The sequence below is a fragment of the Artibeus jamaicensis genome, unplaced genomic scaffold (genome assembly GCF_021234435.1).
Source record: "Artibeus jamaicensis isolate MK-2021 breed Jamaican fruit bat unplaced genomic scaffold, CSHL_Jam_final contig_490, whole genome shotgun sequence".
NCBI classification, from domain to species: Eukaryota; Metazoa; Chordata; class Mammalia; order Chiroptera; family Phyllostomidae; genus Artibeus; species Artibeus jamaicensis.
Window position 1 is genome coordinate 3,740,576 of NW_026521861.1, and position 24,900 is coordinate 3,765,475.

The window sequence follows — 24,900 nt, forward strand, 5'->3', positions numbered from 1 at the left end:
AGGCTGTGAATGGACGGTTGCGAATTCCCACATCTGTCCCTATTAGCGCTTTGGTAGCAGATGCCTGGGGATGAGGGTTCCTGGAAATAGGGGTGTGCAGTCTTATCGTGGATCCCTGTCAGCATCCCTTCAATTCTCTGCTGATATTCAAGTAAAGACTGGACCCGCGACATAAAAAAAATTACTCCTAAGTGATGTTGCATTATTTCAAACTCAGTGTTCACAGAGTGTTCCGTCATCGTCTTGGCCGTTCGTGATGATCCAAAGGTAAAGGCCGCAAAGGCTCTGGCCCCAAACCCAGATAATAGCCTCACTGGCCAGCCCAGACACGTGAAAGCAAACTACCTTCCAGCTTGGAATTCTGTTTCTTCCACTTTATAGGGCCCAGCTTCCAGCAGGCTAGCCATGGCTCCCAGCAAAGCCTGCTGTTTTCTCAGGACAGGGCCTGAGATGTTCTTGTGGGGGTGGGATGCCCTGCATCTTGGCCCCGAGATTCCAGCTGCTCTACAAGATGGCAGGTTTTGGGGGCAGGCTGGCATCTGAGGGGATATGCAGAGAGTACTCGCTAACGAGTGCCGGGGCGTTCTTGAGCATCTCATAGAAGGAGTCCACTGTCCTCAGGTAGAGGCTTCGCTGTAGGACAAAGGGCCGGAAGAGGTTGAGAGGCTCAGCCCTGCGCACAGCTTCGGGGAGTCCCATGGTCTCCGGCACCTTGCGGTTCCCGATGAAGAAGTGATGGAGCTTCTTTTCCAACAGGCTCTTCTCCAGGAAGCACAGCAGCTCATGCAGACGAGCTTCTAGCTGCCCGGCCTTCCAGTCGGTGGCCCCCCGGGAGAGCAGGAGGTGCAGCAGCGCTGTCTTCAGGTGGTAGTCGCCCAACCCGCTGGGGCCTGTCAGGCGGCTCTGCTTGGAGAGCAGGAAGGAGGCAATCTGCAAGCAGCTGAGGTGGCAGGCGCCCTCGGGCAGCGCCTTCGATGTCATCCTGAGGAAGTGTCGCTCATAGACAGCAAAGGACAGGATCCAGTCAGTGCTGGATGCCGGGGTCTCCCCGGAGGGCTCCCTGGGGAGGTGGGAGACAAAGTACAGGTCTGAGTCATCACACTGGATCGCAGGAATCAGGTTGAAGGGCATGGACTTCCCTGAGCGGAACTTGATCTTGAGGGACCCAGGGGTGTACAGCTGGCCAAAGGCCAGGTCGAACTCGTACTTGTGGGCAATGCGGTGCCAGGCTCTGGTGAGGGCCACCTGGAACCACTTCATGACCTGCATCGTGTCCAGGTGTGGGGAACCTCTGGCACACAGTAGGTCTTCCACCTCGCTGCCGGGACGCACCAAGTGGTTCTTGCCATGAAGGAGACACAGCATGTCTTCCCCAAGCTTGGTCTTGCCACAGATACAGCCCAGTGTATCCATGTCAGCCCGGGCCACCGTGATCTGGCCGTACCCCCGGCGATTTAAGGGCACCGAGCGGCTGGAGCACCAGAGCTCTGGGCGGAAGTGATAGGGCTCAGGGGGGGTGAAGGGCACAAAGAGTTGGCACAGCAGCGGCTTGTCCACCTGCCAGTTCTCGTACATGCTGTCCACGCCAATGAAGTCCTCCACCTCCATGTCCCTGTCCCGGCTGCACAGGCTCCTCAGGGCTTCCAGCAAGTCATCCACAAAGCCTTCCACGAACTCCCGGGTGCGGGCCGCGTCAGCTGTGGCCCCCCGGATGCAGCGCTCATAAAAGTGGTCCAGTGTGGCCTTGTTGGGCAGGGTGAGGCCTCGGAGTGGGGCGCCCTCCAGGCCGGGCAGCTCATCCTCATCCCCGCCCAGGCACTCGGGCGATAGCCCATCCTGATGGTCCTGCCGCCACAGCTCAATCACTAGGAAGAGGATCATGCAGAGAGTGCTCCACAGGTCCCAGGCTGTGTGGCTCTCCATCTGCTGCTGGCCCTCCTCCGCCACCTGCTCCAGGGCCTCCGGCTCCGCTGCCAGCCGCACTTCCTCCTCCAGGCGCAGCTGCTCCAGCTGCAGCTTCTGCTCGTGCGCCTGCATCTTGAGGATGATCTCCTCTTCATTCTCGGGGACCGTGGCGTTCTCCCGTGGGAACAGCAGCGGGTGGTTGATGATAGCTGTCACCACCACGAGACACACACGGAAGAGCCCCAGTGCCATGGTTGGAGCTGACCTGGCAACAAAAAGAGACTGACAGTCACACCAAGCTTCCCTCAACACCACTACTTCCCTGGACCCTCCCACCAACCCCTGCCCTGTTGAGCTGGGGGGTGTCTTACAGTTTCTGATAGCAACACCCCACTTTCCCTGGGAACCAACCCTTTACTACTCCCAGTCCTTAAGCCTTGGGTGGAGATGAACCCACCCCCAGCTTTAGGGGAGCATAGAACCCAGGCTCAAGACTAGTCCCCCCAAACCCAGTCCTCAACAGGCAACAGTGATTAGTTCAGGATTGAACACGACTCCATTTGGTCCAATGGGAGACAGAGGTAGGATTTGTTGGGACCAGTGGGAACAGGACTACATGTGCTGTTGATTCTCTAACTACCTCAAAGCAGGGTCTAAGATGCTAACATAGAGGAAAGTGGATTCAGCTATGCCCGAATCAATAAATTCTGCTTCATGATGAAATCAGTTTGAGTTGTTTTTCCATCACTTGAAACCCAAAAACTCTCCAATAAGACATCCGCTTCTCCCCGAGTCAATTATGTGTAGCAAATGCATCTCTTCTCAATGCAGTGGAGCCTAGTGGTGAAGAATAAGAGGGCTGGGCTCCAAAACCAGCCCCGTCATTGATGTGCTGTGATGTTGGGCTTGCTAGCTCCCATCTCTGAGCCTGCTTCCTCACTGCACACCAGGGGCCTTTGTATTGATGGATGCGATGACCTGGGCAGACTGCAGACACAGCGGTGAGCGGTGCACAGCATGTTTTCATTGAACAGTGATGTTTCTGAGGCTGTTTTCAGCCCGTAGCTTCCTTTACTGTAAACCTTTCCTTCTGATCTGGAAGACCCACCCCAGATTCAGACATTCATCTCCTGGGTCTTTCCCAGGACAATCTTGGAAACAAACCAAACGTTGGTTTTCCTACCACAAGTCATTTGACCTTGCAATGCTTCTGACTTGTGAGAGGAGATACTCTATTCCTCCAGGATAAATGAATTTTTAGGTCTCAAGGGACTTTGGGGACGTGCTAACCCTTTACAATCATTGCCATTCACACTTTGCAGTTGCAATATATTCTGGGAGTTTCTTACAAATGCAGAATCTCAGCTCCACCCCAGACCTATTGAACCACGATCTGCATTTCAATACCATCCACATCAAAGTCTGAGAAGCATTGTCACAGTGTAAGCCTTACATCGTGCCTCATTTTCTCCCCTGTAGGAACTTTGGGAAGTAACAATGGGTCTTTTCCACACTTGCCCTGTCTCCTTCCTGCCTGAGACCCCAGCTAGGAGAGCAAATAACCAAATGAGATTGTTGTTGAACAACAAAGGGAATACAGAGGGCTCCTCCCACCCCCCCCCCACCCCGGCACAGGCCAGCAGTACTGATTGGAATGTCTTGTTTAGCCTGAGCCCATTCCCTGATCTTGAATTTGCATCCTGAAAACCACCTGTTTTGGGTCACGCCCTAGGGGTGCCAAGCAGCAGGTATTTGTCACCAGGTAAAGATACCTCTGCAGTTTCTACCTGGCAGTGCCAGGATGTAAGTGAGCCGAGCTGCTGCCCAGACGTGACTCCGCCCTGCACACAGGTGGCTGTGTCAGCAGGGACCAAACGGGCTGGTGGGGAGGGAGGGCCATCGGGAGCAGAATTCAGTGTGAAGACATGGTCAGGTCACAGACAGGTGAATTCGAAAGCGTGTATTTCTACTTGAGGAGGGGAGAAAGTAAAGGGGGTCAGACTGGAAGTGGGGTGGGGATGATGAAAAAGTGGAGGGCAGCTAGCCAGCTTTTCTTACCCAAGACAAGGAGCAGCTTGGTAGATAACTGCAGAGACAGGTCAGCCCTGGTTGTGACGTCAGAGAGCCGTCAGTGGGAGGTTTTGCCACAGTGGTCCAAGGACAAGCCATGGGACTGGCTGATTAACGTGGATCGGAGTTGTGTTGTTTTAAAAAATATTTTATTTATTTATTTTCAGAGAGAGGGGAAAGGTAGGCGAGAGGGAGAGAAACATCAATGCCCCCTACTGGGGACCTGGCCTGCAATCCGGGCATGTGCCCTGGACTGGGAATTGAACTGGCGACCCTTTGGTTCAGAGGCCCACACTCAGTTCCCTGAGTCACACTAGCCAGGGCTGGATCAGAGTTTTAAGATAAAGGAGTATTAATATTAGAATACCAGGCAGCAGCCAGTTAGGAGATAATTTGAGGGTTTGAGTCCCTTCAGGGCCTTTGTACTATGGGCAGCCAGGCCCCTCCGGGCACAGCAGGCCCTGGCAAGTCACACTAATAGCTTTTGGCAGCTCCCAACCCAGCGGGCCAGTCTCCATGCCAACTCAAGGTAGGACGCCCCAACTGGGGAGTGGCGCCACTGCCAAGCCCTGCAACTACAAAGTCCTCTCTACCTGGCGGCTCCCACAGGGCTCCCTGGGCCTGCAGGAGGGTGGAGGGCTGTAAGGGCCACCTTGTCCCGGGGCAGCAAGGTTCAAAACTCCAAACCAACCAGACAACTGACTCCGTGTACAAGGGGGTAACAGGATGGACTGTGGGGGAGACAGACTGTGTTGGCACCCAGCACGTGCACCTACTAGGTATGTGACCCTGGACAAATTACTGAACTCAGAACCTGGGTCTCTTCATTTATATCCCTCCCTTGTAAAGTTTGATTGAAAGTATTCATATAAAGTACTTAGCAAAATGCTTGCCCCTGAGCAAGTTTTCTCGTAAAAGTAGCTATGAAGGGATGCGAACAGCAGAGGAACCTTCCTGCGGCGGTTTCGATGGACCAATGGGGTGGGCCGTACAGGTGCCCCTACAAGGCGCTCTGGCAGGACGCGGGCAGCCCGCAATAACCGTGGTCACAACGAGCAGTGTTACAAACGAGACCTGGACAGGGGTGCGAGGGAAAGACAGTGGAAGGAGTCCGGGCTGTAGGAGCTGACTGGCCTGCTCCTCACTGAGTGGTCTTGGGGAGTCACATGGCTTCTCTGGGGCTCCGATGCTTTACTTGTGAGATGGAGCTAATGACAGCGGCTCCTTCAGAGGATGTAACGGGGTGTAGGGTGAGGGGTGTGCCCAGAGAAAACCCTTGTAGTCCTTGGTTGGAGGATGGGGGCAGCTGACTATACTGGCTTAAGATACTTTTCATAACAGCCTAGTTTAATAGCTGTGCTACTGCCCAGGGCAAGGTGGGTGTGCCTTTAAGGGCATATCCTGACTTGTGAAGTAGCCAGGGGAGGCCGGCTCCCCTGGATCACTGAGCCCCTGTTGCCCTGATTGGGAATGGCCGCTGAATAAACGTATACGATACAGGTGAACTGGCAACTGTAGCTTATTGCGGGAGGAGTTGGAGATGAGGTCACACAGGAGGTTCCAGGTCAGGATTTAAAGTAAGTGCAGGCAGCCGTGAAGAGAGGAGCCGCGCTGCCAGGAGGAAGAGCCGTGGCACAGCTGGTAGGGAAGGGAGATTCGGCTGTGCAGCCTGGAAGGGAGTAGAAGAGCCACGAGGGAGCAGTGACGGAGCAGCCACATGATGAGAGTGAGAAGTGAGCGAGCGACTGTGTAGTTGGTGGCCAGGATCCAGCCCCCCAGCCTGGCGTGGCGAGGGAGGACTTCTGTTGCTGCTCTGATCCTGCCGCTCCAGCTGACTCCGAAGACTCTCTCGCAAGACGCTGACCTGCAGCCTTGCAAACCTGGACTCTGTCTGGACTCCTGGGACTTACCGCATTTTGCTGTGTATAATGAGTACTTTTTTGCCCAAATTTTTGAGGGAAAAGTAAGGATGTGCATTATACATGGGTATAATGATTACATACTGTGGGCATAATAATTCCAAGTATAATGTGCACCAAAATGTGGGTGCGCATTATACAAGAGAGCAGATTATACAGAGCCAAATACGGTATGTCTTTCCTAAACTTCCCCATGATCCTGTGTACCACGGCAGGCGCTTTCCTAGACTATCACGTGGACCCAGATCCTGAAGGAGAGACAGAGCTGCTGCGACACTGCTTGCGCAGCTGGCTTAAATTCAGATGAGGAGATGGGGAACTTTTGGGGCTTTTGGCTGATAGCCTTTTGGGGAGCAAGGGCAGTGCTGGGTCTCATGGGAGAAGAGGACTCCAAGCTGAAGTGCTCTGAGCCCTTCCAAGGTTGGAATGTTATAAATAAAGACCTGATCCTTCCAGCATTAATTGTTGGGTCATTCACCAAGGAGCGATGTGAATGGGCCGCAGTCTGCTCGGGTACAGGGAGATTGGGTTAGTAAGTGAGATAATCTGTCTCAAGTGCTTAGCACAGTGCCTGGCAAAGAGTAGGGAACTCACAACACCAGCGCCTTCCCACCTCAGCCTCATTGGCCTATTTTTTCATCTGTTAAGCACACCCAGCCCTGCCCGAGTCTCAGAGGTGTGGAGAAACACACGCTCAAAAGTGCTTTGAAAGCACAAATGCTCCCTCAGTATTGCTGTCCCTTGGCACACCATTCCACCCACCCTGCCCCACAGCAAAGGGGAGAAACCTTTTGAGCCTTGGATTCTCCTGGAGGCAGAGTTCCCACTGACTCACTACTTCAAATGTCAACGTCCTCCCAAGGACAGCATGGGGTCCCAGTGGTCGTTTTGTTCCTTGTTAACCTCTGCACGGCGGCCCTGCCTCCAGCTCCCTGAGGGATAGGGAATGGGCTGGGCTGTGGCTGCTCAGTGAACTCTAGACGGGGCTGAGTTCGAAGCCTCCACTACCCTCCCCCACCCGCCCACAAACCAAGTCACAGGGAACACTGCCCTGGGGACCTCGGGGTCAAAAATATGAGGGGAGGGAATCTGGGCTGTTAGAGTTTGGAGACCGTGGAGACAGGACAGGTAGCTGGAGCCTCTCACAAACTCTCTCTCTCGTCCCCCGCCTTCCTAGAGGGCCCCTTTCCCCCAATTCAAGGATGTTCACCTCCGCCTTGGTGCCGAGCTCTCACCTCTGAGGCTGCCCCACACATGTGACCTGAGATATCTAGTTGGTGGACTTGGCTTTGAAAATAAACCTGGGTCACTCCCAGGGCTGTCTATCAGCTTGCCGGGAAGCTGGCAGGAAGCGTGCTGAGTTCCCCTCCACCCCAGCCCCTGCCCACGGAGCCCGGCAGCCCGTGTAGGTCACGGCTAAACTTAGCTTGGCGAAGGGCCAGGGTCACAAGGGCAGAGGCCTGCAGGTGGTTGGCCAGAACCAGTGCTTTACTCAGACCGTTACTCTGAGCCTGGCCAGAGTGGAGGGGTGAAATCCCAAGTGGCAACCCCACTCCCTGGGGTCCCTCACTCGTGCATCCCCCAGAACCCTACGGCCCCTCCACCACAGCTTAATCCAGTGCATGCCACTACGAGTTCCATTTATCAAGTCCTAACTGGGATGTGCTGGGCACTGCACACAGGGACCCCTGTGACTTTCTAAGCAGTGGGTTACCCTCCATAATGGATGAGTTAACCAAAGTCCAACAGAGAAGGTACTTTTCCAGCCACACGACTAGAAAAGGCACAGCCTGGCTAAGATCCAGCCTGTTCTGCCTGCATCCACCTGTAAAGCCCAGTCCTTTCCATGGTGCTTTGTTTATGGAGCACCAAGTATACACAAGGAACACCCTGGATGCTCCACAAAGGTCCTCGGCAGGAAAAGCACTACAGCCCACATCCGGAAGCAGAGAGCCACCAGCTAATCACGGGACAGAGGAGCTGTGGGCATAAATGGTGTGTCAGCAACAGGCCACGAAAAGGCAGCAGAAGAGTTTCATTCCTGTTCATCGAGGACCCTTCCCTGTGCCCGCCTTCGGGGGAGATGAGGGTGTGAACCCCCTCAGCTCCATACCCACCTCCCTGCCTCCTCCCAGACAGAATCCCTACAACGAACCCGGAGCAGTGGGAGCCTGGGTCCACCCCACTGTGTTCATCAGCGTGCCTTCCACCCTGTGGCCGCCTAGCCGTGCCCGGGGCTGACCGACTGCAGCCTCAGCAGCAGGGGTGACCAGGACCCCATTCTTGGCAGCCCAGCAATCCCCTTGGGCCAGTGGCTCTCAAAATGTAGTTCCCAGCACAGCAGCCCCAGCATCACCTGGGAACTTGTCAGAAATGCAACTTTCCAGGTGCAACTGCAGACCTGCTGATCAGAAGCTGCAGGGCTGGGGCCCAGCACGTGGGTGTTCACGGGCCCTCCAGGTGGTTCTAATGCCCACTGGGGTCTGAGTTCGCCCGTGCCCAAGCGGGGAAGGCCTCCAGGGAGGAGTGGGTGGGGCTCCTGAGCGTCACTGAGGCCCAGACTTTGGAGCTCTCCAAGGCTTTGCCCCCAACCCAGCCCGTGGGGTGCAATTAGCTCTGCTAATTACCACAGCAGATGCAGCCCTGGTCCTGGCGTCACCCTCTGAGCCCAAGCAGCCACACACGTGCTTCCTTGTGAAATGGAATCCAGGGGGTGGGTTGATGTAAGGGGTGGGCTCTTTCTGCCCCAAAGGGTGTCTTGGGTCATTTTCTCACTGCTTAGGTTCTGGGCCCTCTGAGAAAGAAGGGGCCGGGGCGGACCAAACTGTTGGTAAGTCTGGGCTGAACCCCTACTGTGCACCTGGCCTCGTGCTGGAGTTTTACAGTCCCAGTTTGTTTGGGAGCAATAAAAACACACATTTAGTGTCAAGATTTAGTTATGCTAATCTAAGCCCACTTTACAGATGAGGCAACAGAGGCCTAGAGAGGAAATGCATTTGACTGGGAGGGCAGGGTGGGCAGGAGGCAGAGGTGAGGGCAGGCTGGGTACCACCCTGTGGCCCTCACAGGGGTTCCCACAGACGGTAGTCGTGCAAGTGACGATGTTTTCAACAACAGCCCGCATGTAGGAGGCTACGTACTTTGTATGTATTTTGTCCTTCAATTTTCAGAATATCAGCCAGTGGCAACATCCCTATCTTATGAAAAGACTGATGGTCAGGGAGATTCGCCGGGTGGCTTCTAAGAGTCCCTGTCTCCCTCCATCCCCCTAGGGGACGAGAGAGCCCTGCTACCTCCCTCTGCCCGATGGCACCTTCCTGGTACCGTTGCCTGTGGCGACCACCCATATCATCCAGGCTGGCTGTCCCCCAAGCTTCCCAGGACTTGGAGAAACAGGACTGAGAAAGGACAGGCTAAATGCGGAGCAAGAGTTCGACCCTGAGTCGGCCTTGGAGTCAGGGCCCCAGGAGCCGTCTGAAGCCCCAGTATTGCTCTCCTGTGGTCTGGCCTGAGTCTGTGCTTCTGTTAGTGGCGCCCACGCCCCTGAGCTTCCCCACTGAATCCAAGGGCGCCAGTGTTTGGGGAGCCTGCCCCTCGGTGCCTGTCTGCTGTGCGCTTGTCTGAGCTGCAGCAGGTTGGGTCACCTTCCTGCTCTCTGCTTGTATCAGTTCACCCACCAGTTGGTCCCTGCCTTCCCACCTACAGGTCCAGGAAGGCCCAGAAGCTGATGTGCCCTTGCCTTCCACTGGGCGCCAGGCTCAGGGCTGGGCACACTGCAGGCGCCCAGTATGTCAGTGGTTGTTGGCTGGTCATGAGTTTGGGAGGGCATGATTGGCTGTGGGAGCGACATGTCTCCACACGCTGCTTCCTCTTCGCCTAACTCAAGGCCAGGGGACAGACAGACTCGCCCGCACAGGTGGTTTGGTAAGAGGAGCTCTGCTCTGAACATGACTGGTTCCCACCCTTTCAGAACGGCGGTCCCTGCAGAGCTGGCCCACGCACCAGCAAAGGCAAGGTCACACAGCCACCGCCAGGGCATCGCTGGCTGCTTTCTTTCCACTTGCTCCCCAAATAGGGATGGAAGAGGGGATTTCGGGGTGCAGAGAGGGGCTGAGCAGCACTGGGGTTGGGGACTGGGTCCTGAGTCCTGGGGCCTCAAGCCCTGGTAGGAGAGGGAGGGGCAGGCAAAAAAGGAAGTGGAGAAATAGGAAGGAAGCAGACTAATTGAGAAAGTGGGTAGAAAGGCTGCAGTTTTGGGCCCCCACCACTGCCCCTTCTCGGCATCTTTGCAACCCTTCTCCCATCCCTCGGTCTCCTTCCTCTTCTGCTCCTGGGCAGGGCCTCTGTCCTAGCCTCCAGCCAGGCTCAGCTTCCTCGGACCTGCCGCCCTCCTGGCCACTGGGCTCCTCCCGGTGCTTCCAAGTCAGCCCTACCAGCCACCCTCAGAATAACCATAACCAGCATTTATGAGGGCTGACTGCGTGCCAGGCCTATGTTTGGGGCTTACACGATTGCCTTCCCCTGTCCTTCCCAGGGACTAGAAGGAAAGAGAGACCTTGCACTAGGGAGCTTTGGTATTATAGACTAAAGTCTTGGTTCCCACAACCTGAGAACAAGAGTCCCACCACTCCCCCACTAAACCCAGGGAGGCCCCAGACAGACGGAGCAGAGACCCAAGCTCGGGAGAAACCAGGGATCAAGACCGGGCTCTGGTGAGCATGGGGGAGCAGGAGAGAAGGAGTGAGCAGAGAGGAGAGGCTGCCGCCCCGTGCCCAGCTGAGGTGGACCTACTGACAAGGGCTTGGGAAATGCACTGTGAGGGGAGCGGCCTTCTCACCAAGGTGAGATCAGCTGTCGCCACACATGGCCATACTGGCCAGATCCGCAGAGGGGGCCCCATCTTACCTGTCCAAGACGCACTCTATGAAGAGAAAGTCCCCAGGATGCCAATCCCATCCTCTGGGCTGGGGTCACGTGGCTGCCCCGTCCAGGCACAGGAAGGACAGCAACCTGGACTTCCCTGCCGTGGGTGGGAGAGCCCACATCCTTCCTGTCCCAGAGGATGTAGAAGGCAGGAGGCCATCAATCTCCCAGGAAGGACATGGTGTCCTCCCGCCCAGCCACGCTGACTCCGCACAGCAGAGGTCCTGACCCACAGGGCGTCACGGAAAATCACGACATCTCGGGGCAGACAAATTGACTGACTGAATGACTGACAGACTCATGAGGCTGGGCTGTAGAAGGGAAGAGGCTACGAGATGACAAAGAGGCCTGCAGGTCACAGAGGCATTGAAGGGGCTCCCAGGCCGGCCTGGAGTCCAGGCCCGCACCTCAGTTCCCCCTCAGGTCCCCTCCAATCCAGCAGTTACCGGAGCAGGTTGAATAGTGGTCCTCAAAAAGAGAAGTCTATGGGACTTTATTTGAAGGAACAGTCTTTACAGATAAAGTTAAATTGAGGATCTTGAGCTGAGATAATTCTGGAGTGCCCAGGTGGGCCCTAAGTTCAACATGTCCTTATACAGAGACAGAGGATGAGAAAAAAGACCAAGAGGAGGAAGAGACGGCAGATGGAAGCAGGGGTCGCGCTGGCGCTGCCACAGCCCAGGGAGGCCCGGGGCCACCAGGGGTACCTGGACGGAGTGTGGCCCTGCAGGTGCCCTGATCTCACACCTGGCCTCCAGGACTGACAGAGAACACATTTCTGTTGTTCTAAGACACCCAGTCTGCAGTATTTTGTTCCTGCAGCCCCAGGAGACTAACTGGGTCTCGGCTCAGCGCACCCTGCAGTCCCCACCTCAGCCCCTCCACGAGCGCTCACATCTCTGCTGGGCACCTCCGGGGCCCCAGCCCTGTCTGTCACAGCCTCTGCTCTGCACCACAGCCTGGGGATTCCACACTAACTGGCCCAGCGGGCGTGCACCTTTGGAATCCCGACCTGTGCCTAATCCCAGCCACCCTGGGTAGCCTCCCTGGCTCTGGAGGTCTTCCTTCCCACTCCAGAGGGCTCCTGTTTCCACCCCACACAGGACCAAGCTTTAAGCCTGATGTTCAAGGCCTGGCCCTAGGCAGCTCCAGGGGACCTCTCGGCTCCCTTGCAGCCTGACCCGGCCACTTCAGGTTACCCACTTTCCTTGGATACCCCCTGCCCACCATTCCCTCCGCCACGTGCACACCTCATGTCTCTGCAGCGTAACCCCACCCAAAGGCGCTCCCAGCAAGCCTGCCTCAGACCCTGTTTCCAGGAGCCTTCCCGATCTCCCTCCTGCTCCCCCGCCCTCACTCCCGACACAGATCTTTCTTGAAGGGACAGAAGAACAAATGGAGGGAGACGGAACATTTGGGAAGCCCCTCTGAGTGTAGGCAGTGCCTCCCCCACCCCGTGCAGGTTGTGTCTCATTCCCGCCCGCCCGTGCTGCAGTCCCAGTTCCCAGGCAGGAGCCCAGGGCTCTGAGAGGTTGAGCAATGGCTCAAGGCGACGCAAGCAGAAGAGAACAGAGAGCTGAGGGCCAAGCCAGGCCTGGACTAAGGCTCCAGGTGCCGCCATTGCATCAGCGTGAGCTGTTGAGCTCTGCGTCGCCCACCGCTGCCTCCCTCGGTCAGGGCTTGTTGGTCCTGCCATTCCCCAGGGTGTCTGGCAGAGGGCTAATGCAGGGCTGCCGACTCGTGACACTAAGGACACGTGAGATCTGGGAACACACCAGTATGCTCACCCGGCGTGCTGGACACACCCCCTTTCAAAAGAAGGCTTCACTGCTCCATCGTAGGAATGAGTGTTTCTTAAGAAGGGTCTCCCTTGACCCCCCCATTCCCGTCTCAAATTTCTAGACCCAAAGTCACAAGGGTGTGCTAACAATAGAACACGGTGCTAACCATTTCCCGTGGTGACGCAGCTCCCATATGCTGTCAGACGTTGGTCTGGTTTCAGCTTATAGTTCTCACAATTTCCCTCTGTCTGTGGGAGCCATCGCACCCACAAGAGAGCCTGCAGGTTGCAGGAGGGAACATTAACACCCATCTCAGGGCAGGCATTGGGGCACTCCAAACTTGTCCCATCTCTCCCTGCACCCTGTGTTCTCTGCACACCCCACCCCCAGCCTCAAGCAGAACAGTAAAGCTCAGAACCAGCCACACTCTTTCTGTGGGGCTGGGAGGGCGGGCTGCAGTGGCAGAAAGCAGGGTCCAGACAACAGCAAACGCACTGGCTTGATGGGGAGGAGACCAGAGCAGGAGGCAAGGGAACCGGAGAGAAATACGAAGGACAACAAAGGGGACACAAAGCCCTCCCCCGGACACCCACTGCCCCTCTCTCACAGAAGAGCAGGGGATGGATGAGATGAAATAGACTGCTGGTACCCAGTGAGCCCCGTTCCTTGTGATCCCTAGATGAGAACAAAGAAACTGGCTCAGAAAGACAACCTGCCCTCTCAACATGGGGTGATGGGCCCCCAAGGGTTTTTCCGTGGCCACAGAAAAGCCAGTTTCCCCACCCACTCCCTCCACCCTATCACCTCTTACTCACGTCCTGGCTTAGAGGGATTCTGGCCCCCACCCTGCGAAATCCTGGGCTGCTCTCCCACCCTGGTGTCCTGTGGCTTGGGTGGTACCTGATACAATGCCTGGGCCCCAGCTGGGCTGCGGAGAGGGGGAAAGGGGTGGAGAGGAAGGGAAGTGATGCGTGCCTCCTGTGCACACTTGCACACGGGCGTGCATGCACACGCACACAAACACACACACTCAGGCTTTGTGTCTGCAAAGATCTAAAACCCCTTTCATCTTAATAAAGGAGAACAGCAGGAGGCACAAAGGCAAGGGGGAGGCCAAGCCAGTTGTAAAAAAACTTAAGAGCTTGTGGTCGGCCTCCTAGCTGTGTTCTCTGCTGCAGGGACCTGGGGCTGAACGACAGAGCCGGCATCTGCCTGCCCTCCCACAGCAGGGCCTCACCAGTCACAGCAGCCCAGTCCTTGCCCTCCCAGGAAAGCACAGGCCTCAGCCGGGAGGCCAGGTACAGTCAGCAAATTCATGCCCAGGGCCATCTCTGACCACAGAGAGTCACGCTCCCTGAGAATTACATAGAACAACACTGACCTACAACCATCTCGTTCTCCCACCACGGGGATGAAGTGATGATAAGTGATGCCCATGCTTGGCCCTAGCTTCTGCCAGAGGTGGCATGTGGCCCATAGAAGGTACCCTTGAACCAATGACATGTACACAGTGGGTGGGCAGCAAGCAGCCACCACACCGTCAAGTTCACCAGGTCACATACTCCTGCCCCAAGGCCACCAGAAGCACTTCAGCTCAGAAGAGCTTACCACTTTGCAGAGGCTTCCCTGCAGTAACCAGGGGGCCAAGCTCCGGGATCTGAAGGCCCGTGTTTGACTCCTGGCTCTCCCACTTATATGAGAAGAACACCGACTCATGGCATGGCAGTCACATGGTTGTGCCCCGTAAAGGGCGTTGCTGTTGGCTGTGAACCTGGTGATAAGGCCAAGTCTCCTTTTAATTTGTTAAACCCTGCTTCTGTGCAAAGAGAGGGGTTAACAACATCCTGTAGCAACTCCAGCAGTCTGGGGATATGGTTAAATTGTGCCCCCCACCTCCCTGTTTTGTTTTAAAGGCCCCAGGGACTGCCACAGAGGGAGAGCAGGAGCTTGGCACCAGGGAAGTTCGCAGCTGCCCTCCGAGTCTGGCAGCGTCCACTGACAGCTTCCCCTCTCCTCCTGTGCTCCTAGCAGGGCAACCAGTGCCGGTTTCTGACGCCTGGCATTAAAGGTACAGGCGCTCCGCGAATGCTTGATGAATGAATAAGTGAATGAACAAAGGCAGGGCTGGGGAAGAACTTTACTGTCTTTTCTCCCAGGAGTGAGAATCTGAAATGGGAGTAGAGTGGGAAGTTCTGAATGGAGTAACTTCTAAGGCTTTTTTTCCTAGGAGGCACCCTGTGGTCAGAAAAGCAAAGTGCCAACAGTGGTAAGTGTCTGGGGAAATGTGAGTGAAAAACCTTCCGGATGCCGCCCCAGAGACAGACCACAGCCTGGACGGCCTTTATCTGACTGCAGACTGACTTACCACCAACATTTACCAAGAAAATGACCCAGGAGTGAACCCCAGTGTCAGTTTTTCTGACCCCGCCCTCCCGCTGCCTCTCCCCGACACCTACCTCCTTGAAATGGAAGGTAAATGGAGGATTATAGGGTTTGATACAATTTAGGCAAGAAAAGGAGCAGAGAGGCAACCATAGACACAGTGCTGAGCAATTCTCCCTTTCTGGAGAAAACCCGACACACCGCATGGCCCTGTCACCCACGGGAGGGTTTAGTATAAAGCAACCAACGTGCCATATTTATTGAGATTTAAGCATTGTGCATGATTCTTTATGTTACAGTAAAGCTCTGTGGGGGACAATGTCCCCGTTTTATAGACAAGGAAACTGAGGCACAGAGAGTGAAGCCACTCACTGGACATCCCTGTGCCAGAATTCTAACCCAGACTCTGATTTTCAGGTCTTCAGTCTTCCCATGATGCTGCCCAGGGACCTGGTTCCCGTGCAACATCAGACATGCACACACGGGCTTTCCTCCCCTGTACTGTTCAGGGAAAGGCAGGTGACGATTTAGGTAAAACTCAGGCATCGTGCAGGGAGTTAGACTTAACGAAGAGATACTGGGAGTGGGAGCGGGCATTTGAAATGGATGTCAGCCAAAAGGATGGGGAAGCCCTCTCCTCAGTGGATTAGGAGAAAGGAGTGAGGCTCCTCTGACACCAAGCAGTACGTTTTGGGGTGGGCCATCAGGGAAGTGGCGTGTCAGGGCCACGTCAGGGAAGCTGGGGCCATTCTGCAGCAGTGCACAGGCGTGTCAGGCGTCCCCAACTCTCTGACGAGGCCCACCAACCCCGGCGCGCTGTGGTCCTGTCTCCTCAGCGACTCTGGAACAAAGTCTCAGCAAACAAAGGACCCTTTCATGAACTTCAGGCGGGTCCCCTGTCTGCTACTATTGAAACGGGTTCCCAGGAGAACAGTTTGTTATGAGCACATGGTTTTGCACCAACAAGTAGGGCCAGAATCGTGACAACGCCCTCCCTTTGGTTTGATCCAGGCTGACAGGAGACTCTCCCGCATCCACTACAGGGAGGCCCAGGGGAGGAAGGAGCAGCCCAGGGTGGCTTCAAAGGGAGCCCTCCTCCCAGGCAGCGGGTGCCCACTGTATTATCCACCTGGAAGTGAGTCATCTGAAGATCGTGGGCTTTATCTCTTTTCTATGAACTGCCATCTGAGGATTTCGAAGTGCTCGGAATATTATCTGATGCTGGCTGCCACTGTCTTCCTTAAACAGATGGGGAAATTGCACTCTGTCGGCTAATGTCACGGAGCAGGTCACAGCAAGAGGGAACCCGGAGTGGGGGTCTGCCCATTGTCCTCTCAGCTCGGACACTTAGGTTTTGTGGGATTCTGTGCACTGCCTCCCCGTTCTCCAGGTGAGCACGCCCAGCAGAGGCCTGAGGTGGCAGGAGGAATCCAAGGCCCTGGGAAGCAGACGTCTGGGTTTGAATCCCGCCTCTGCTGTTTTCAACCCTGTGACTCTGGGCAAGTAGCTCGCCTGCCCAGTAACAGCCTCTCTGAGCCTGTGTCTTCACCTATAAAACTGGAATAAATATACACGAGGCCCTAAGACGGGGCTTTGCTCAGACACAGCAGGCGCTCAGTGGGTGAAGCCATTGTTTTTTTGAAAAAGGCGATTCTAGTTTTGTGAACAAAAGGTTGCGACAAGTGATCTGAGGACCAGATTCCTAAGCACAATTTCCAAATAATTTACTCTGCTAATGATGCTCTAATTTTCATCCATAACGCTGAAAAGGCTACATTCATACAAAAAATTAGGGTAATGTCTTTAGACACTGATATGCTGGAAGTCGGGGCAGCTGTGTCAGAGCGCCTGACGTTGTGGCCAGTTGTACAAGGCAAAAACTTTAATCAAACACCTTCAAGTTGAAAGACAAGGAGATCCCTGTTCTGAAACCTCTTTAGAGAACTAGCACGTCGCCTAGTTTTTTACCTTTCTTTAAGGCACAGGTGGCGAACACAAGGCCCTCGGGCAGAATCCAGCCTCCACCTTGTTTTATCCAGCCTGGCACCTCGTTTCTACCCAGTGGCAGAGCAGAGCTCTCGCTTAACTGTTAAGGAGCAGTTACATGTATACAGTCCCAAAGTTACATTCGGCCCTCTGAAGGAAACCGCGAGGCTGATGTGGCCCCCAGTGAAAGTGAGTTTGACACCCCTGCTTTAAGGCAAGAAGCTCTTCCTTTTCTGCTATTTTCACTTGTTGTGCTGACATCTAACAGTCCTTAGGAATTTCTATCTTAAGGAGAACAGGAGACATCACCTTATGAGAGGAGGCTGAAGCCACAAGCCACCAAGTGAAGAGCATCAGAATCGTCAACTGGGTTCGGCTTTACCAACACTACTGTCTGTGCCCAGGGCGTCCCTTTGGTTAGGATGGGAGGGGTAGGACACAGTGGCAGCGGAACCACAACCCGGAAAAGACAGCTGATGTCAAACCAGGGAGCCTAAAGGGCGGGCTTTATCCACATAGCAACCTGAGCCCCAGGAAAGCCACCAATGATATAATGCTGCTTTGTTCGATGGGGACCAATCCCCAGCTCCCACGAAGAGAGCCAACCAAATAAAACCCCACCATATTCCCTGCTTGGGTGCGACTTTCTTGGCCCTACTCTGTGGGCCAGGGGACCTCGCCTGGGTGGGCATACCCCAATAAAGCTCTATACTGCCTAACTTTGTGACTGATTGGCATTTCTTCCTCAGTGGAGCCTAAGAAAACCTTTCACCTTTGTCAGGACTTGGAAGCCACCTACGGCTGTCCCCTTTACCACCACTCCCAATGTCCCGGGTGGTATCTCAGACACCTCCACATTCCTGCATGAACCGCAGCGGGGGAGGGGGGGGGAAGGATTCCATAGGTTTAACTGAACCTTGGGAATTCCATGGGGCACGCTAGAGCTGGGTGAGCGGTGAGCTCCTGCTTCTGTTTCTAACTTCAGGAGCAGTGCATCCCGGCCCTTCCTCCTCTCCGTGTGCATTTGATCACAATGCTCCCCGTGGCCACCGAGTCCCTAGCACAGCTCCTTGCCTATCGTAGGTTCACAAAACATACTCACACAATCAGTGAATGAAGGTTTTCTCTCAGGCCTACCCCCATAGTAGAGATGTGGGCATCCTTGTTTCTTGCTTTTTTCTTTCGGGAGTGAGGATGAAGAAGAGGGAAGCCACAGTTCTCATGTCCTGAGATTCAGGCCAGAGAAGGGAGGCCCAGAGCCCGGGGAGCTGCAAGAAGCCCCACATAAGGAACCACGCTCTTTGCTCCCCGCCATGGCTCAGAGAACAAGACAAGACCACAGCTGTCAGCACTGCGCTCTACATTCCCTGGGGCCAAACCCGAAGCGAGAAGACCAGGGTCCCACAGGGTCACGGCCCAGACCTGGGCCTGCAGCCCCTCCCTCCTCCTGCCCATCCTCTGAGAAACGCACCTGTGGACGTTCTGCCTTCTGTGCTCCTTCCCTTCAACTTGTGTCTTACAGTTGAGGAGGTTCTTGCTCCACTCTGTCTACCTTAAGGTGGAGGTGTTGCCTCGGGCAACAGTGATGTCACCTGCAAGGTGCTTCCATTCCATTGATGTCATGGGGTGGGCCACCTGAGTGGAGGGGGATGTGCTTTCTATGGAAAAAAAGTACAGGTCCCAAAACTCTGGGGAGGATCCTGTAGACCTCTTGGACACTCCCAAATGACGTTTTTTCTCTCCCAGAACCCTTTCTCACCCTTCCCTCCCCTCTGGGTGCCTGTGAAAGGCCCAGCCTCTAACCTGACCTTCCCTCTCTGAGTTGGCTGAAATGTCAGGACAAGCAGCTTTGCCCTCACTTAGAACATACTCCACATAAGGGCACTGTTGACCTCCTTCTCCCTATGGGACAGTCTGGGGCCCTGCAACCTTGCCTTTTGCAGAGAATTTGGTAGAGAATGTAGGTTCTCAATCGACCTCTACCATCTTTAACAGCTCATACCAGCCTGACTGCTGGTCTGTGCCAGGCACTGTGCTTAGCTCTTTCTACGCCTGCCCTGTGACAAGTTCTTCCCATTTTACTGATGATGAAACCAAGGCTTCGAAAAGTCAAGGCACTCACCGCAATACAGAGAATACCCAGCTACTGGGCAGTGGAGCCAGGATGCAACCCAAGTTTGCCCTCCTCCAGAGCCTACCACGTGGGACAGAGATAACGGAGAGCCCTTTAAATTCAAAGAGGCCAGCCAGGATGGCCATGTGGCTGAGGGAGTCAAAGCAATCACTGGCCTCAGAGAGTGCCTGACACCCCCCCACCCCCCCACTCACAGGGTCTGCAGCAGGTGGCCAGTCCTGGCCCTTCCACTTCCCCAGGCAGCCATGCAGATTAGGGACCAGGTTCCTTTTTTCTGAGCTTGGCTTCCTATTGACCCATTCGGGCCACCTGTCTAGTAGTTAAACTTATGCAAATATAGCTCAATGTGTCTGGGAAATCTGCTGGGCACCAGCCAGCCCTTTCCAGGAGACATTAAGGCATTGAGAATTCCTCACTGGCAGAGAAGCCTGGTTTGTCTTAAACGCTGTTTATTTGTCTATATGTAGGTACGTAGTAAAAAATGCCCTGCTCCAGCTAATTAAGTGCTGAAAATAATAGCATGGGAAACAAGAGATCATGAAGAGGGAGCTCTGGAGAGGGAGCTTGGGACGGGTGTTTGCAGGTGAACAGGCCCTGGACACGGATGGGGAGTGGGGGGGGGTGTCAGAATAGCATGTTCAGACACTCCCCACTTTGTTCCACTCCTGGGGGAGTTCTCTGCCTAGGTGAGGGGCACACCCAGGTGGCACTTACTCATCACCCTCATGCCAGGCCCCAAAACTGGATTTGCCACCTTACACCGCCCAGCTATTGAGAAGGAACCTCAGCTGATGCTTGGGCCAGGTCTCCCATCAGCTATCAAGGCCAGGCCTGCCTCTCTTTCTGTACCTTTCTCTGCCAGATGAGTTTTCCATCTTTTCCTCCATCTGAGCAGAGTGAGAGAGGGTATTTCTTCCCTTGACAAAGAAAGAAAAAGGCAACTGCTCTTTTTTCTTTCCCATGAGGGACCCCAAGCAAACTACCTTTTTAACCTTAATTTGCTTCTTGGGCTGGGAATTCTCAGGACTTGGGATTCAGCTTCCAGGCTCCTGAAAACTTTGCTGTGCCTTAGTTTTCTCATCTGTAAAATGGGGATAACAATACCTATGTCATAGAGCTGTGAAAATTAAATGAGTTAATACAGGGAAGGTGGTTTTGGGGGAATGTTAAGTCCTCGATCACTATTGGCTATCAAGGCTATTGTGTATGGTTGTCCAGATGCTGGACCGGTCAAGAGCATGGGCTCGGGTAGCGGTGAGAATGGATCCAGGTCACATGCCGTCTGCCCAGCTATGTGCCTTGGTGGTGTCTATCCAGGTGAAACTCCTTTTCCTAAATGGCACCAAGGTGCTAGCTTCCTGCTAGAAGAAGCAGCATATTCAAAATCACACAAAGGATGGCACAGGCTAGCAGCAGCCCTGGGGCTGTTATTGTTAGCAGCTCTCAGCAGTTGCATGGCTATGTCCTCCTTCTCAGCAAGACGGGATTAGAGGGGAGTCCAAGACAGACTGGTCTCAGCCACATCTGAGAGGTCCTCCTCCTCAGTATGCCTGAGGCACTTGCCCCCCACCTAGGACACTTCTGAACCTTCCCCCAAAGCCCCACAGGCTGCCCTACTGAGAGAGGAAGTAAGAAACTAGGAAAATTCCTTGGCAACTGGAATAACGAAACTGAGACAGAATGGCCAGTTACAAAAGGTCACCTCCTAGAGACAACATCTAGGCTGCAGCTGAGTTTCAGCTCCAGGCCAAGAAGAGAAGCAAAACCAGGCGGATGGCACCAGGGCCAACTAAATGACTAAATGACCCCTGCCCTGGCACTGACCAATCAGTGGAGACCGTGACCCTGCCAGGGCACACCCGGAGAACTGATGACTACTTTACTGGAACCCTCCCCTGAGACCACCCCTAAGATTCCCAACTGCAAGAAAGAGAAAAAAAAGGCCTCATAACAAAGGACCCAGCGCTGTCTCCCTCTGGGGAGCAGCCCCTCACCATCCCCTTTCCCCGTCTTCTTCCTCCACTTCTTTCTCCACAGGCACATGGCTCCTAAACTCTAAGGCAGCTCATCCCAGGCTGATCCCCAGAACCTGTCTCCAAGGTCCCCTTTTCTCTGACACCCCAGTGAGCTAAGGCAGCCTGGCCTGGCCTCTCCTGTTGCTTCTTCTATGCTAGGCCCTTCCTTGTTTCACTGTCCCCAGCTTTAATACACGTACCCTCACAGTCACCTGGATTCATGCTGTGACATTTTTCTCACACAAAGTCAAGAACCCACACACCACCGCTGGCCCCAGGCAGACCCACTGAGGGCCAGGCCCCTATCTGGTAACACTACTACCTCATCCTCAGTGAGGAGACTCTCAGCCCCAGACATGGAGTCGTCAGAGCCTCAGCCTCTGATCTGAAAGGACCCTCTCCTTGGTGAGTGTCGATGGCCATCTGTCTCTGCAGAGTGATGGGCAGAGCATCACCCACCGAGGAGCTCTGGCTGTTGGCAGGTTCCTTCTGACTTCTGAGTAAGAGCCATTTCCCTGCTTCTCCCAACCAGTGAGTCTCTGGAGGCCAGGCGGAACAAGTCTTCTTTACTCAAGTGACAATGCTGGAGATTCCTAAAGGCCACAGCCCCAAGCCGCTAGGCCTCACATCCTGATGGGAAATAGCTCAGGTTCATTCCCTTCTGCCTCACAAGTATACTTTCCAAAACCTCCATACCACTTTACCCCTTCCCCTCCGGACACATCCTCATTCGGCAGTGGTATCCCTGAAAAGAAGAGCCATTAAGAAGGGAGTTCCGCACTCCAGCCGTCCAGCCCTACTCTTCCTGGGCTCTGTGCCCAGGATGCTTGTCGCGTGGCCTCCCACCAAGAAGATGGGCACCCTCTGCCCGAGACAACCCCTCCCCCTTCTTTCTTTTTATTGACCCCAGGGAACTCAAGAGGGAAAAATACAATACCAGGTTCCTCTCAGACAGTACCTTCTCAGGCAATTTTGCCAGAAACCTCCACCCAGAAATTTCTCCCTGAACTTGCCTTCAGATAAAAAGGTCACCCACACCCCCCCTTCTTTGTTTTCCTCATGGGTGCTCCAGAAGCTGAGAGTGTGTTTCTGGTAAGGTGACAAGTTCTAAGATGATGGCAGCAGGTTAAATTTCAGATCCTTCCCCCCCCCAAAACAGAGCTTGAACTGCTGCATCTTTGACAATCCCGGAGCTGGAGGATGGCACTTGAACAGAAACCTTTCCATCCAACCAGGGAGAGGAGAGTCAGTCTAACCACTTCACGGTTACCCACAAGTGGAAAATATGAGGGCAGAATGGCCTGGAGCAGCAACAGACACATGGAATTAGCAAACAATGAAAGCCACTTAGGCACGTAGGCTGGAAAGAAGACTCACAAACTCAGCCTATTATGTTATCAGTAAGGAGGTGAGTGGAAGCAATCCTACCTGTGTGTGCCATGCCGTTTTGTGGGTAACCTGGACCTGTGACTGCACCCATGAGCGCTTAGTGTTACCTGGCAGCCTCTCCAAGGTAGAAGTGGTTTTAAAAGGAACAAGAAAATTGAACACAGCTCCGAAACCGATTCCCATCCAGAAGACCAGGCTCTGTCAGTACCTGGTGCCCTTCTAGTGTTGAAGGGGTGGGGGTGGCGGGTACTTCTCACAACAGGCCGGGGGGCAAAAGGCAAAATGCCACCACCGAGAGGCTCTGTAAAATATTTTCCCTTCCTGGGCAGCAGCTTTTTTTTTTTTTTTTTTTTTTTTTTTAAGAAAAGGAGCATTTAAAATGGGAAGCCCGACCCTGAAGCTTCTGAGTCCCTTTAGCAGGCAGTGAGAGAGATGGAGACACTGAGAAATGGTTGGGGATGGAGTTATGGGTCAGGGGCAGAGATTATTTACAGTCCCAAGAGAAAGTTTTGCACAGTTTCGGGTCCCTTCCACTAACAGTTCCAAAAGAGGAAGCGGCAGGGGTTTTATTCGCCCCCAGCAACCTCATAGCTTCACTACCTTAAACTAAGAATAAGTAAGCTTCACTACTTCTCCCTCCTTCCAGGAGAGGAAGGAAGGCGGAAAGGGAGCAGGCTGAAGAGGTGGGCCCCCCACCTACTACCCCCTACTGTCTCTGAGTCCGAGTACTCTGCTAAGACAGTGAAAAGTAACGGATCGTCGGGGCAGTAGGAACAAAGACGTGGTCCCAATTCGGACGCCTGGAAGAGGAGCTACCCGCGGCCGGTGCTAGAGCTGAGCGAGGAGCGCAGGCGTGAACCCCAGATGACAATGCGTCCCATCTTGGCCCCGGCGCTGAGGAGGGGTCTCCAGAGTGAGCCCCAACCTGGGGGCCCGAGGAGGCCCCTTCGTCTCCCTTGCAGCCCCTGCGCGCCCACTCCACGCCGCCATCTCCGACGCGGCTCCGCCTCGCCCCCCTGTGTATTGGCTCCTTTTACCTTCCCACCCACGAGGAGGACGCAGAGCCTCGCTGCTGCTGGCCCACACTTACGTTTCGCCTTCGTCCCCACTCGCCGTCGCGGGGAGGACCGCGCGGGCCCAGGCTGCGCTCGATAGGGCCCGGACGCCGCGGTTTGGCCGCGTTTGCGGTGCACCCTCCGGCTGGATAATTAGAGGGTCGGGGGCGGAGATACCCCGACCGGCTCCCGCCTTCTAGCCTCCAGCAGCCGGCTCGGGGAGCTTCGGAGTTACTCATTTCCTGGATGTCACAAACTTTTCCTCCTTATTAGAACAAAACACCCGCCTCTACTCTCCGCCGCAGAGCTCCTTAAGGAGGACCGTGCAAGTTAGGGAAGCGGGGCCCAAGGTCCGCCACGGAGGCCTGAGCATTGACCCCCTAGGAACTCCAGAGGGGGCAGCAGAACTGGAGAATGACGGGGAGAGATGGGATCTGGCCACTAGAGTAAACTGGGACGAGTGGACAGGGAGGCAACGAGGACGCCCTTAAAAGTCGGTCCAGTCCGGCTGACTGTAAGGGGTTAAGTCTCTGCTCGTCGACGGTTTGTTTTCCAAAGCGCGTTTTACAGGCGGCGGATTCCTGGGGCCACCTCTTTTGTCCCCTGGAGGGAAATATAAATCGAGACTAGACGCCGGCCCTCTTCTTTATTCGGCTTGAAAGGATTAAAATAACTCACCAAATTTAATGATTTGCATCCTAGCCTTTCTCCCTGAGTAACCAGGCACAAAAGGAAAACGGCGACTTAGACGCTTTTATCTGCAGAGGGCGCTTTAGTTTCCAGAGCCTGTTTACAGTTGTGAAATTAGAACTCTATTTTAGGACTGCAGGGAACTGAGACCTGGAGGGCAGCAGCAGTAGCAGCAGTAGCAGCAACCCCCTCCCCCCCCACCCCCCGCCCCGGTGGTACTTAACGGGTTATGAAATCCATAACCTGTTCTCTCTGTGATCTGCCCAGATTCCACAGCCAGTAGAAGGGACGGGGAAGAGCTGGAACTGATCCTACATGAAGTTGCTTTGGGGGAGTCAAATACCAGGGAGGGCACGTTGAGGAAATTAGAACACACTGCCCAAGTCATTATCACCGTTGCTACTGCTGTTGGGTCTTAGAGCACCTTCTTTTCCTTCAAAAGTCAGTCACAGAACTGTAACACTGGCCTGGGAGACATTAAGCTGAGTGGAAAGATAAACAGGGGAGGAATAGAAACCCCTGGCCCTTGACCCAGGTTACTGTCCTTGGAAGAGTACTCTTGTCCTTCTGCTGCCGACTACAGCTCCTTCCTTACATCAGGCACAGTAATGGCTGAGTTTGGAAGCTGGGAGGGAGGGAGGGATGGAAACA

General features: G+C 54.7%; 1 protein-coding gene across 5 annotated transcripts; it reads right to left on the reverse strand.

Annotated features, from left to right (window-relative positions):
• ITPRIP (inositol 1,4,5-trisphosphate receptor interacting protein) lies at positions 1 to 24,192 on the reverse strand. Of its 5 annotated transcripts, XM_037159403.2 has the most exons (3): positions 20,093 to 20,663; positions 18,438 to 18,624; positions 1 to 2,170 (listed from the first exon to the last, which is right to left on the reverse strand). In XM_037159403.2, the coding sequence occupies exon 3, from the start codon at positions 2,155 to 2,157 to the stop codon at positions 505 to 507; it is 1,653 nt and encodes a 550-aa protein (XP_037015298.2). In that variant the 5' UTR covers positions 2,158 to 2,170; positions 18,438 to 18,624; positions 20,093 to 20,663; the 3' UTR covers positions 1 to 504. The 5 variants fall into 5 exon arrangements, with proteins under 5 accessions (XP_037015298.2, XP_037015297.2, XP_037015295.2 ...); XM_037159402.2 differs by lacking the exons at positions 18,438 to 18,624; positions 20,093 to 20,663 and adding an exon at positions 23,595 to 24,192; XM_037159400.2 differs by lacking the exons at positions 18,438 to 18,624; positions 20,093 to 20,663 and adding an exon at positions 18,069 to 18,286.
• Positions 24,193 to 24,900: the final 708 nt, after the last annotated feature.